This window comes from Dreissena polymorpha, chromosome 1 (assembly GCF_020536995.1).
Source record: "Dreissena polymorpha isolate Duluth1 chromosome 1, UMN_Dpol_1.0, whole genome shotgun sequence".
In the NCBI taxonomy this organism is placed as follows: Eukaryota; Metazoa; Mollusca; class Bivalvia; order Myida; family Dreissenidae; genus Dreissena; species Dreissena polymorpha.
Genome location: NC_068355.1, coordinates 148,008,364 through 148,021,613, shown reverse-complemented (window position 1 = coordinate 148,021,613; position 13,250 = coordinate 148,008,364). Strand labels below are relative to the sequence as shown.

General features: G+C 35.1%; 1 protein-coding gene across 1 annotated transcript; it reads right to left on the bottom strand.

The window, feature by feature from the left end:
- Positions 1 to 604: 604 nt before the first annotated feature.
- LOC127867416 (uncharacterized) lies at positions 605 to 8,271 on the bottom strand. The gene is made up of 13 exons (XM_052408548.1): positions 7,625 to 8,271; positions 6,874 to 7,073; positions 5,842 to 5,937; positions 5,362 to 5,476; positions 4,765 to 4,900; positions 4,283 to 4,361; positions 3,919 to 4,005; positions 3,507 to 3,649; positions 3,103 to 3,252; positions 2,773 to 2,922; positions 2,369 to 2,516; positions 1,573 to 1,692; positions 605 to 1,451 (listed from the first exon to the last, which is right to left on the bottom strand). Exons 1-13 carry the CDS (start codon positions 7,722 to 7,724, stop codon positions 747 to 749), a joined length of 2,229 nt encoding a protein of 742 aa, XP_052264508.1. The 5' UTR covers positions 7,725 to 8,271; the 3' UTR covers positions 605 to 746.
- Between the last annotated feature and the right edge of the window lie 4,979 nt (positions 8,272 to 13,250).

Here is a 13,250-nt window from a genome sequence, read left to right as displayed (position 1 = left end):
GGCATAAGCATGCTTTTTACTTATTGTAAAAACCACTAATTGTTTTTATTTTTCGTCATAGGCAAAATGTCTGAATACTGATTCCTATGCCGATATTTTGATGAGTTAAATGGTTTTTTTTTTATAATAAATTGTTTGGTTGTTTTTTTTCCCAGAAGAATTGGAAGATGAACAGGAAGGTCTGATAGCGGGACAAAGTTAAACCGGAAATCGAGAACGGCAACTGCTTCATGTTGTAATGTTTTAAACAACCCGTACTTAGTTTTGGTTACGTTGGGATTAGTTTGGGGCTTGTCAATCGTAAGGCTATTTTAAGTTTTGGAAAAAGAAAGCAACGTGTCCTAAGATAACCGTTATCCACCACTGATACTTTAAGTATTAAGAAAATGCAAGTTCATGTACTCTGTACAATAACGCTTACCATGGTAAAAAAAGGCGGCAATTTCATATTCATAAAATAAATATAGAATTAATTCCACATTTGACTTAATATACTTGCAATTATGTATTTTAGTTTGGATGTAATTCAAATCATGGTTAAAATCATATGTACTTGAAATAAACAAATTAAAAATGTTATTATCAGTAAAATCACTATAATATCTTTACTTCAATTGTTTTTATTTCTTTTGCAATTCCTATTATTCATTCTACGGATGTAATTGATTGGTTTACTTTACGAAATCGTATTACAACGTAAACAAATAGTCCAAATCTCAAGTCCTGCAAATCTATGGGTCGTTGTTTCATGGGTAGATTTGCTCATCATCATCTTGACTGCTGGAATCCCCATTGAACTTAGAAAAGGGGCTTTCTTCAAAACCATTGCGGTTTGGACAGCACTTGCACAACCGGCCGAATCGACGGTAGTTTTTAAAGCAACATCTGATCGAATATCTTCTGCCCCTTTTACGACAGCAGTTACACGGAGACGAAGTTGTCGGGGCAGTAGTTGTTGGAGCATCTGTTGTTGGAGCATCAGTTGTTGGGGCATCAGTTGGAGCATCAGTTGGAGCATCAGTTGGTGCATCAGTTGGGGCATCAGTTGGAGCATCAGTTGTTGGAGCATCAGTTGTTGGAGCATCAGTTGTTGGAGCATCAGTCGGGGCATCAGTTGGAGCATCAGTTGGAGCATCAGTTGGGGCATCAGTTGGAGCATCAGTTGGAGCATCAGTTGGGGCATCAGTTGGGGCATCAGTTGGGTCATCAGTTGGGGCATCAGTTGGGGCATCAGTTGGAGCATCAGTTGGAGCATCAGTTGGAGCATCAGTTGGAGCATCAGTTGGAGCATCAGTTGGGGCATCAGTTGGGGCATCAGTTGGAGCATCAGTTGGGGCATCAGTTGGGGCATCAGTTGGGGCAGCAGTTGTTGGGGCAGCAGTTGTTGGGGCAACAGTTGTAACAGAGTTACAGATTTCAAAGTTAGCAACGCATCTTCCCTTAAAACACATCTGAAAAAACAAACGAAATGTTTTAATCAAAAGTTTATTTGAATTCACATTGTACAAAAGCAAAATTAGGATTGAAATTGAAAGCAAACAAATACCACATAAACATGGTGTTAACACTCACTCGTCCACTACCACAAGGGGTTCCATTCCACACGAATCCGAGTTCCGCGCTGCAAGAACCGCTAGCATCTGTACACGACACTTGACCATAGGAGTAACATCCCTCGTCGCTGCTAATTGTCTGCAAACAAAACACTTGTCAACGTTAATAAAGAAATAACAATTAAATGTAAACGCTAAATTAATGTTGCTTATTTGTAAAAATTGTCATAGAAACACTGGTATCCTGTTGCTCTAGGATGTTTAATTATGCAATAGACTTCGAAAGACCTCGTTGAGTGATTGTTGTTGAAGATCTCCAAAAATCTTAAAACTTTACAATCACACGTTTTTCGTTAAACTACATATAATACATGTTAAATATTTGTGCTGTAGTACGCGTTTTGTCTTATGAAAAGATCTATGATCACAAGTGATGAACGAATGCTGGTTAAAACCGGATGTAAGGAAAGCCGGACCAGTCAGCCGAGAATTTCCTGTATGTTACATATCTAGGGAAAGTCTTAATCCAACACACAATATTAAGGTTTTAAAGCAGTTTTTATTTCTTTGCTGTTGAATGTTTGAACAAGTATATGTAATGCGAACATATTTTCACATTTGTGTTTTTGCCCAACCTTGAAGGCAGTGAAGGGTACCATAAATGAGCTTTCAATCCCTAAAAACATTTATGTATAAATTTAAATAGTAGTTCAATGTCCCCAAAAGCCAAAATTGCTAAGGTGCACCGAAAGAAAATTAACAGTTTTTTCACATTTAATAAACGCTATATTTTAGATACAGCTAGAAATATATACCCCTCTGCACACAGTACTTCCGGCGTAGCCAGTTCGCTGCTGACACTGATAGTCCAGGCTGTCTTTTCGCTGACCCAGAAGGCCTCTGCAAAACGATGTTTCGAACTGCTCGTCCGTGAAGCCATTGTTAGCGGTGCAGTCGGGTTGACTGTTAACAGATATGTACTTTATATAATAATTATATCAATAGAGCGTCTATGAAAACTGCCTGGCATTATATCTCTATTTTCAATGACAGAGTTCAAGACAGCAAGATAGAACGCCTTTCAAAGCAAGCAGCTCTTAATCATATACATTGTCGAGAACCTGCTGTAGGTCACATATTATATATTTACAAGTCCGACAACATCATATTGCTATCGTTCATCACACACACAAAATTGGACAATTCTTATAAATATCACCTGTTCAGTTGAGTCCTAAACTGGCTTGCGCTGCAGGTGGAGAACTTGCTGTAGGTGTCCGCGGTGCTGGCATCAGGCGAGAACAGGTAGGCGGACATTACGTTCCTGCCTGCCGGACAGGCGTCGGAAGCGTCATGCCCAGCTCCCAGTCTGTGAATTATCAAACAATTATTAATCGGTGATAAAGAATATACATATTTCTGATGTTTAAAATAAGAAAATGCGTTTTATGTATTTAAGGACTGAACGAAGAATAAAGCGTTACGACAGCAAGATAATAATTTCATGTATTGTGCGGCATGGTATTTAATAATTGCTATTGACACTTACGCGTGTCCAAGCTCATGTGAGGCCACCCACGCCACGTTGTAGTCGGTAAACTCGTTGATGGAGTACTTGTAATTCGTGTTTACACAAACTGTACCCACGTAGGCATATCCTAACAACCCGCTGTCTCCATCTTCCATAAGAAGATCTAACCTGCAGCAATAATTACGATTAGAAAATGGAAATTCGTTTTAACAACATTTAAAGCCACTTAAGAAAAAAAAACTACAAGAAAAAGAAAAGCTATATTTTTTTACAGTAAATTCCCATGTTAACCGTTTGTGCACCTTACTATTTATTGAGACACGCAAAAATACTTATAAAATATTTATAAAACGATTCACAAAATGGAAAAACTCGTGTATTAAAATATAGGACACCGAAATAAATAAAAACAAGGCACATACCCAGTAAGAGCCATGGCGTGTTCGTGTTGCTTTGATGTGAATCCACTTTCGAAAAACGATCTCAGATCATCGTCAAATGCTGTACCCGAACGAAGAGTATTGCCACTTTTGTGGTTTGCGGACCAGGCGAAATCAGACCCGTGCTGAGAATATGAACATTATTTATTAATATTAATGAATCGATTAAACAAAGTAACATGAATTTGGCACGACTTTATACACAAGGAAATGCTCAAGCTTCCAACCCTTGGTAAACCACCTTTTCGTAATGTGTCTGAACAGAAATTGTTGCTATGCTACCATTTAACAAAGAGTTCTTCTTTCAACGAATGATCTTTATTTCGAGATCGTAAGCGAAAATATTATGTGCTTGTCCTGAAATAGTTTTGCCTCAAATTATATGAAAACTTACAGTTGGGTAGACGACAGCCGCAGGATAAACGTAAATGTCAAGGGCGCCAGCTGAGGCCTCTTTGACGGATGCGTAGAAAACGTTCATCTGAATGATATATTCACACTTTCGTTATACAGATGGCGCATACACAAATAACGCTTAAAGGATATGGTGCACATCGAATATTAGCCACATTGTTAGTATTCTCCAAAACAAATGATTGAGGAAACAAACAATTGAGGATATTATTACTCCAAACAGAATTTATGGATCGTTACTTTAAGATCGATTACGAAATGTATTCAGCGTTACACTCTTGCTTTTGTAGTTTTATTTAATTTTTGTATAAATCTATTAAAGCCAGAATTAACCAAGTGCCTACCTCGTTTGCCAACAGGGCAATGTATATTTCAGCTTCTGATTGTGCCGCTGCTGTATTGCCAGGGTGGCGATTGTAAAATCTAAAATATGAGGAATAATCTTCAGCTCTAAGTATTATTAATCAGCCCATATACATAAATTTCGTTGGAATCAACTTTTTTTAATCCGTTAAACATTACAGAGAATTACATTTATATAATAAAAAACATTATGACGTCTTTTATATTTGAAGACAAACATTTCAGAAGATATGTCGATATTGTGGTCGAACAACGAGTCATAGTAGCATTGTGTAGCATATGTTAAATGTTATACAAAGCGTTTTACTTTTAAATAAATAATATAACAAAAAGTATACCACCAATTAAGAATTGAGCGTCAGCGATGACCTTACTAGAAGTAAATGTTCCAATCACCAGACAGTTTAATATCATTTACTCAAGCAGGCATTTTGCTAGAATCAAGTACATCAAATTTACGTACTGGTTCATGAAAGCAGCATCCAATGCAAATGCAACTTCAACGACCTTGAATCCAGGAGACGGGAGAATGGAGCGACGGTCTCGAGCCAGTAAATCTGCAGCCTGTTGCGTTGCAACGGTCCGCTTTGATCTTTTAACTTAAACAAAAACAAAATCTTCAGTCGTTGCTATTTGAAAGGAGAAGTTAAGGCATGGGTTTATGATCTAATTATTATACTAGACTCATCTTCAAACCGACTTTGACTCAACCCCTCTCGATATCTGGGATATAAATCGTCCGTTTTAATTCGGCGCAGGGCGCAGCCACGGCACATTGTTGTTTTTTTCACTCACATGTACCTATTTTTACTCTAAGTTGGAGAGGAGCAAACGTGTGACTAATTTTTCACTCAGAAAAATCTCGTGGTCTGCGCGTGATTCGAACCAGGGACCTTATAGACCAATATTCGATCACGGTCCCACAAGAATTAAACTTCTGTATGAAATAATTACATTTCGACTAACAAGCTCATCTACTTTGATTCCTTAAATAAAGTATGCGTATGCATACAAAAATCCTACCAATTTCGTTTAAAGCGTATTTATTTGTGTATTGTACCATCAGGTGGGTAGAAGAATTTCAGTTCTCCTTCCGTGGAAACGTTTCCGCACTCGGCCTGACGTGATCCGCCTCCAATGTAGCAGGCTTCGTTATTGACGTAAACAAACCCGCTCTAAAATTGACGGTTTAACAATAAACACGTAATATATACGTCAGCAACATAATACAAACATAATTTAAGCATGTGTTGACAAAACATATTAAACCAGGTAAATTTAAGAAGATTCCTACCTTTTTATCAATACATCATTCAACGTATTTCAACGTATTCATTACTATTACTATATTTAGTTTTAACGGTTTATATATATTATGTTCTTAACTTCATTATCCATTAATGAACGAATTTGTAAGCAAAATTTTGTTGATTTACTTTTGTGCCTACAAAAACGAAAAAACGACATTCATTTGACGCAGAGAAAGTTTCACATGAATTTTTTTAGTGTAATATCGACGAACCCCCTAACTTGCACTTACAAGATCGCAGTTCAACTTCCAATTATTTCCTTTGCTCGCTTCACATGCGAAAGATCCGTGCCCGTTCTTGTCCGTGTATATGCCGACCTTCTTAGTCTGCAAACAAATAAAGAAAACTGTTTTTAACTCTTTCAGTGCTGGAACCGAATTTTAAGGCCTTTGCAAACAGTTTGGATCAAGATGAGACGCCACAGAACGTGGCGTCTCATCAGGATCCAAACTGTTTGCCATTCTGATAGTATTCTTTGAAAAAAAAGAAGAAAATGCTAATTTTAGAAATTCAGCAGACGACATTTTAGCTGACGACAAATTTCCCAGCATGCAAAGGTTTAACTCTGCGTTGCCGTATTCACTCGTGTTATGGAAGGATAGATCCTGAGGTGCAAGGAAATTCACTTTCCTATGTTCAAATATAATGGTAATGTATTCAAGCCCGAAAGGTTTAATTTAATGAAAAGTAATAAATGTTAATTTGATGCTTCTTAGTTGTACGAGTAAAGTCATCCGATTCGATTTCTGTTTTATACTTCTTAAAACACTAGCGATAAGATAATTCTTTGCTTGAAATTAAGTTAATATATGTTTTTTTCTTTTTGTACTTTTAATGTTTGCGAATGACTGTTATAAATTAGTTTAAAGATATTTATTTTAGCTCGATTGCGTGTGTAGTACTTACTCAATATATGAAACGCGTAGTGCCTTAGTACTTAATGTCTTTGGGGGAGATCTAAAGGCGACTTAAAGGGTGGGGAACGAATTCGTGACCTCCCAGGCGCACACCATAACAATTACACCACGGCGACCTTAAAGACTGTTATAAATGCGATGCTAATCAGCAGAAGTGATTTGATTAATTAATGGTTTACTCACTCGTTTTGGCTCGGACGTTTATGTTTTTAACCCAGAACGTAACATTGACAACTACTTTTGTCAGCTTTCTAGTAAAAATCGTTTAAAAATTAAAACGCTTTATTGTTATTATTCATAACACAAGTTAGTGTTTAACAAGTTAAAATTGTAAAAAAAACTCACTTGGTGTCTTTGAGCTTTACGGAACCCGCTTCTTTCGTTTCCAATTTCAATTTCCGGTATATTCATTTTTTTGTTCAAAACGAGTTCCAGCGCGGTTACTTCACCTTCGATGTCGATTGCGTACTCCAATGTTTCAGGTAGTTTGTTGTTACGGAACTCTTTTTGCCCACGCGATTTGAAGGAAAACCTTTTTTGTTCAACTGGAAAAAAATATATGGGTTTAAGTACTAAATAAATTAAAATTCTTTACTATGATAATTACAGAAGCTCGTTTTAAAGTGTATATACTTTTATCGTTGTATATTGCGCCTTGTTTGGAAGTGGGAAATCGCTAACATGACAACATGGTGTTCGTCCATTTTATCTTACCACGTAAACACACCCTTTAGATGTGAAGGACGGTGTTCTGATTTGATGAACATTGAATGATGTTCACATGTAATGTCAACTGTATGGTATACAATAACGAAAACAATTTCTATGAGCATTTACCGACTTAAGTCTTACCTGTGTGAGTATATTCGGGGGATTGGATTATTACTGTCAATTTGTGATAAAACATTAGCATACCCTGCTGGTATAGTTACCAAAATATGGCACTTAAGTTGCCGGCGTATTTTTTTGCATTATGTCCCATTAGATAATAAATATCTAATTGATTCAAATTATTTTGTATAATGAAAAAGGTTTTGCAAAGTTCAATCTGATTCATACAAAGTTTTTATTTAAATATTCTGAAAATGAAGACTACCTGTATTATTCTTTCTGTTTCCATTCCGACGAGCATGTGTCGTTTGCAGCAAAGTGATCGCCACCAATACGACACAAACACTGAACAACAGTCTGGCCATGTTGCTGTTTTGCTGGTGTACCTTTCCTTATCTATTCGTTTAATTTCGCTCAAACAATCTGTAATGAAACAAAATATGTATTACATATCTGCTGTTTTTGTTTGTAAATTAGTTATCGCACGTGTGAGCTTTGTTTCACTGTTGTTCACAAATACTAAGTTTATATTTATTTTAATAACAATTTAAAAAATGAAAATAATATAAAATAATAATAATTATACGTATTACTATTATCATTACAGTAGTGTTATTGTTCTTATAATTAGCAGTATTAGTAGAAGTAATAGTATTAAAACTTACTTTTTCGTTGGTAGTTCGGAGATCTGTGCGCTTTTCTGATATGACCCCATATTTATATACAATTGTTTGACGTCATTACATCCATAACCGAGGTGAACAACGTGATTTAAGACCAAAACAGTTTCATCGCCCAAAGCAAACCTTGTGAACTAACCGTAAAATATCTGATTGAAATTGTCTAATACTTATTTTCAACCAATAAGAAGTATTTACTTAAAAGGTTTGAAAACAAAACTGCACCTGACCGACAATACCGTCTTTTATCTGCATATTATCGAGCGAGAAAATTCTCCCCAAGGGAATCCGAAAACCTTTAAAAATGCCGATTAATGAAAACAATTAAGTGCCTGGCGTAAGCCTGCTATTTAAGTATGTTATTTTGTTGATTTTCGCACACAGGTATATGATTTTAATTGGGTATGCTTAGCCAATTTAAACGAATTCATATATAAAATATAATATATATAAATGTAAAATATCACTCAATAATTAATATTGATTTTACGTTACTAAAATGCAAATATAAACATACATGTATGAATGCTATAAAAATAGTTCCTTTCATATGTCATATTTTGTTTTGTTCAACTCTCTTTTTTTGTCATTTTTGCTGAATCAAGAATGGCGCGAACAATGCACGCATCTTATAAAAAATTGTTTTCTGAATCAAAATCAGTGTATAATGCGACGATACAAAGCAAATGCCATGATATTATTTTTTATCATACCACCGCATTGATATCTGCCTGATATAACGTTGCCTGATATATTTTTTATATCATGGTCAACAGGAAGTTCTTATATCAGTCAATGTTTGGAGTTACGTGGGATTAGCAATACAGTCAACAATTTCTATTAGCATGAATCAGGTTCAACAAAACAAACATTTTGATACCAAGAAATAGCATATTTTATTTTAGTTTAAAGTCATAAATCACAAAAAAACGTTTATTTTTAAAACTTGCCACAGCCCGCACTACAGAAGTTAAATGACGCCATGAATGGGACAATACATCTTAAATATCGATATAGTCATTGCACTCGCAAGTGTTGCACAGAAAGTCAAGACAAATGATAACTGTATTCTAATCCTCAACTATTTAAACAAACGATTTAAGGTAGCGCACCTTTAATGGGCACATATCCAAATATAATCTAATTAATTATTTTCTTAATCAGCATCATTTCACTGAACTACATGCAAATTTGTAGGTAGGCTTTCCATGCTTTTTAAAAAAATATACCGTTTTATTCAAAACCACCCCTACGCTCGGCTTTTGTCCAGTTTATTTTCACCCCTGGGGTATATAAAAGTTCCATAATTCATTCAAATTTCCAAATATGGGCATGCAGTTGGTGGGTACAGATGCTGTAAAGGTGTTTAAAGTTTAAACAAGATGAAAAAAGTATTCTTTTACAGACATTTATTTTTTACAAATTTTTATCTATGGAAGAGCGTCATGAAATGTAAGTGATTTCAGCCAAGTAAAAATTGGGTCGGTTAAAAACAAAGTGTCATAAAATTCAAAATAGTATCATTTAAGTCATATTTTAAACTTAGTTTTTATAGAAACACTATATACAGCAAAACTACCAAGAACTAGACAGATTTCTCGTTTACTTTTTGAAATAAAAATAAAAATGCAACATGCATTGTTCGTATTTTCAACAGTAAATCACCCAATTTCGCCATAATGTTGTTTTAATTTTAATAATTGAAGAATGTGCATAAAAATTGCAACATATTTAACAATAAATATAGCTTATATGCCATATTAAATCAAATTACGTTAGAAAATAAATAAAACGCGTCGCAAAAAAGTATACGTCGTCGGCAGGATTCGAACCTGCGCGGGAATATCCCAAAAGATTTCTAGTCTATCGCCTTAACCACTAGGCTACGGCACCTAATAGTAGGCTCTTCAACCTTCGAAGAAATCGCGGGAAATCATTAGAGGTGCACTACCTTAACACGCTTATGTCAATATTGACACCATCATCAGAATGTCAATTTCAATACACATCTTCAAAATGGCGTCTCCAAACTATTCGGTCAAGTGTGTTCTTCGATTAAATTTGTCGCTGCAGTCCATTCCTAATCCCCAATTCAAGACGTTTATAATTAAAGCGGGTGTACTCTTCCCATTCATAGTGCAAACAACTTTTTTTCTCTATACGATGTTGAAAATAAGTGATTATTCGTGTCTTCTTTTCGAACGCCGTTGCAACATGTATGTCAAGCCGGATCAGCAAAATCAGCGGGAATCCGTACATTTTAAATATAAACATGGATTGTTTTGCAGATTTTTTTAAGAAAATGTGGTATGATAAACAGAAAAACAGGTTACCGTCCCATCGTTTTGTAATATTTCAGGCTCGGCACGAATAAAATAACGGCTCGGCAAGCCTCGCCGTTATATTATTCTAAGCCTCGCCTGATATATTACAAAACGATGGGACAGTAACCTGTTATTCTCTGTATAACTCATTTGAAAATTATACTTTTTTGTTTATACTTTGTTTGTATAACAATTGTGACATTTTTATAAGGCGTAAATAAAAAAATTGTTGCACTACGTTTTGACGCCAACAATCGTTTTTTACTGAAATATTTATATCATCGAATGGCAATGGTTCCTTTATAAGAAACTACATATGAAAATCTAAAATATATTTGTATTTATATTTCTCAATTTGTATTCAAATAGAAAATTAAAAGATACATAGACTCAATGCGTACGTCTTGTTTGTATTTAAATACATGTTGACGTGTTTTTAATGTTTAGACATTCATCCGACAAATTTTCTTTGACATTTTTACGATCATCTTATTTCGATACATAACATCGCTAGGGGCTTGTAATCAGATCGACTAGACCGATAATATTTATAGGTTATTGAGCGGTCATCGTGGCGAAATTTTACAGGTCGAATGATTGTTGTCGGCTCGGTTGTATTGGTAATGAAAAGAGAGAAAGTTTACGTAGGCTGTGTGGGTGTGTTTAAATATGTGTGTGGGTGTGGGGGTGGTGGTGGTGGTGGTGGTGGGGGGGTCTTAATGTTGAATTCCGAAAATCTCTATTATTTACATTTAAAAGAGATAAATAAATAAAAATGAATGCATCAAACTGACGAAATTACTTCTATAGTAACATAAATTACAATGTTGTCGACAAAGTATGCATGTGTAAACCATATTTGTTATGTCAATATACTTATTATCGTGAATCTGATAATCAAGCGATCCGAATTGTGAAAAATCATATGCATACTTAAACTTTTGCCATTGAACATATATTCAGTCATGTTGATTACCTATATATAATTCTGGCGTATCGTGATTGCCTTTTTTTACGTACCAGACAATGTATGCTACCAATGTTTTTGAGAACAAGCTTTTTCAAAACGTAAACATGCTTTTAATAGGCGTAAATTTGCATATTTTCAACCGCACAATTGTTACAATAAGATTAAATTAAATAAACACGCGATCGTTTGGAAATTTCCGCTTATAAGGTTATCCAGGTGAAAAATGGGTATTGAGTAATGTATTAATATTTTATTAATGTTATATTGTTATTCATGTGTATAGGAGCAGTCGACAAAAAGACGATCACATCGGTAAAACTTTGTAAAGACGTAAGTATTGAATTGCTTTTCGCTATAAATTTAAGGTAAGAATCACTAACTTATAATTGATTGTGGAAAAATACCCACTAATCTAAGGTTTAAACAAAACCGACAGTTAAAATCCTTTCAAAATTTCAGCAAATCAGGTTCACTGGTTCACCTACAGAACAAACAGTGGTCCACTTGCATTTTGTAGAAAGGGTAACCCAAAAATAATGCATTTCTCAAGGGATTCATCAAACGAATCTCTGCCAATAAATGCTTTCGCCTACTTAAAAAACACACGCGAAGTATATTACAAAAAATAATAATTTGTTGATACCAACATAATGAAGCAATACACCAGCACCTTTGTTGGTACACAAATTTAGTTAAAGGAATGTTTTTTTTAATCCTTTATGTATTGTATGTATTTTTAGTGAATAGTATTTGTTATTAATGTTCTGTTGCGTCTTGGCTTTAATGTTTATATAGTTTTAATCCTCCTCCTCCTCCCCTACTCCTCCTCCTGCTCTTCTTCACAATCATCATCATCAACATCAATAGCCTGGAGTGGAAATTGAAGCCGTGTCTCACAGGTCACCTGCGAATGTATAAAACCTCCGCGCTAAACGGATAGCCTGCTGTAGCGGATCCGTGGTCTAGTGGTAACACACTGGCTTCACAATCCAGAGATCGCTGGTTCGATCCCCCGCTGCACCTAACCTACTAACTCGTCTTTCGCATGAGACGTTAAACCGAGGTGCAGTGTACTAGGTGCTATACACCGGGCACTAAAAGACCCAGGGTCACCTCTTGAACGGGGTGTCTTCTGTATCTTGCACTATCCCCCGTAACCAACTAACACGTCTTTCTGGGGGCGATGGCCATATGGGAGACAATCCCGGTGCACTCGATAAACATTAAACTAATTTGTTTCGACAATCGGTATACTGATTTTTATCTGCAATTTGTGTTCTATCATTTATCAGTAGAGCCATCAACATCGCTGGCTATTGTATTGAAATCGGATTAATATTGGCGTCATTGTTCAGGGCATCTAGGTCTTTATTTATGGTCAACTAAACCATTCAAGTGCGTGCGATGATTTAGATATCGTTCTTTTATTACTTATAATTATTCAATAATTATGGGAATAAGACATGCTTCGATAATTTTCAAAACTTAAGTTATATTTCATATAACCTAATTGTGCATCATATATGAACGAGCATGACCAAACAAATAATTGCTTTCGTTTATAAATTGTAATCAATACATTAGGTTTTTTAATAATGTGTGGTAATTTGTATGAGCCATGTACACTATATCGCTATATAGCATTAAAATACAGACTACATAAACTTAAGATCGTAGTCTTTATAATCTTGTTTGAGATATGTTTTCTCATTTTTCCGGAATCAAACCCCGACATTTTGGCCTTAAACTTATTTTTATTATACAATATATGTTTAAAATAAAACATTATGCGGTTGTATTTGTATTAAATTCATTAAATGATGTTTTTTACAAGAAAACTTGTGTGTAAAAGTATTATACAATCCATAAATCCACCTATAAAAAGAAAAATCTTCATCACCATTATCATCATTTTTT

Excerpts from the sequence above, each read along its gene's own strand:
- LOC127867416 (XM_052408548.1), bottom strand. The coding sequence starts at position 7,724 with ATGGCCAGACTGTTGTTCAGTGTTTGTGTCGTATTGGTGGCGATCACT. Across the intron at positions 7,074-7,624 it reads AAACAGAAAGAATAATACAG|TTGAACAAAAAAGGTTTTCC; the intron begins GTAGTCTTCATT and ends ATTTTTTTCCAG. Across the intron at positions 2,923-3,102 it reads TCACATGAGCTTGGACACGC|ACTGGGAGCTGGGCATGACG; the intron begins GTAAGTGTCAAT and ends GATAATTCACAG.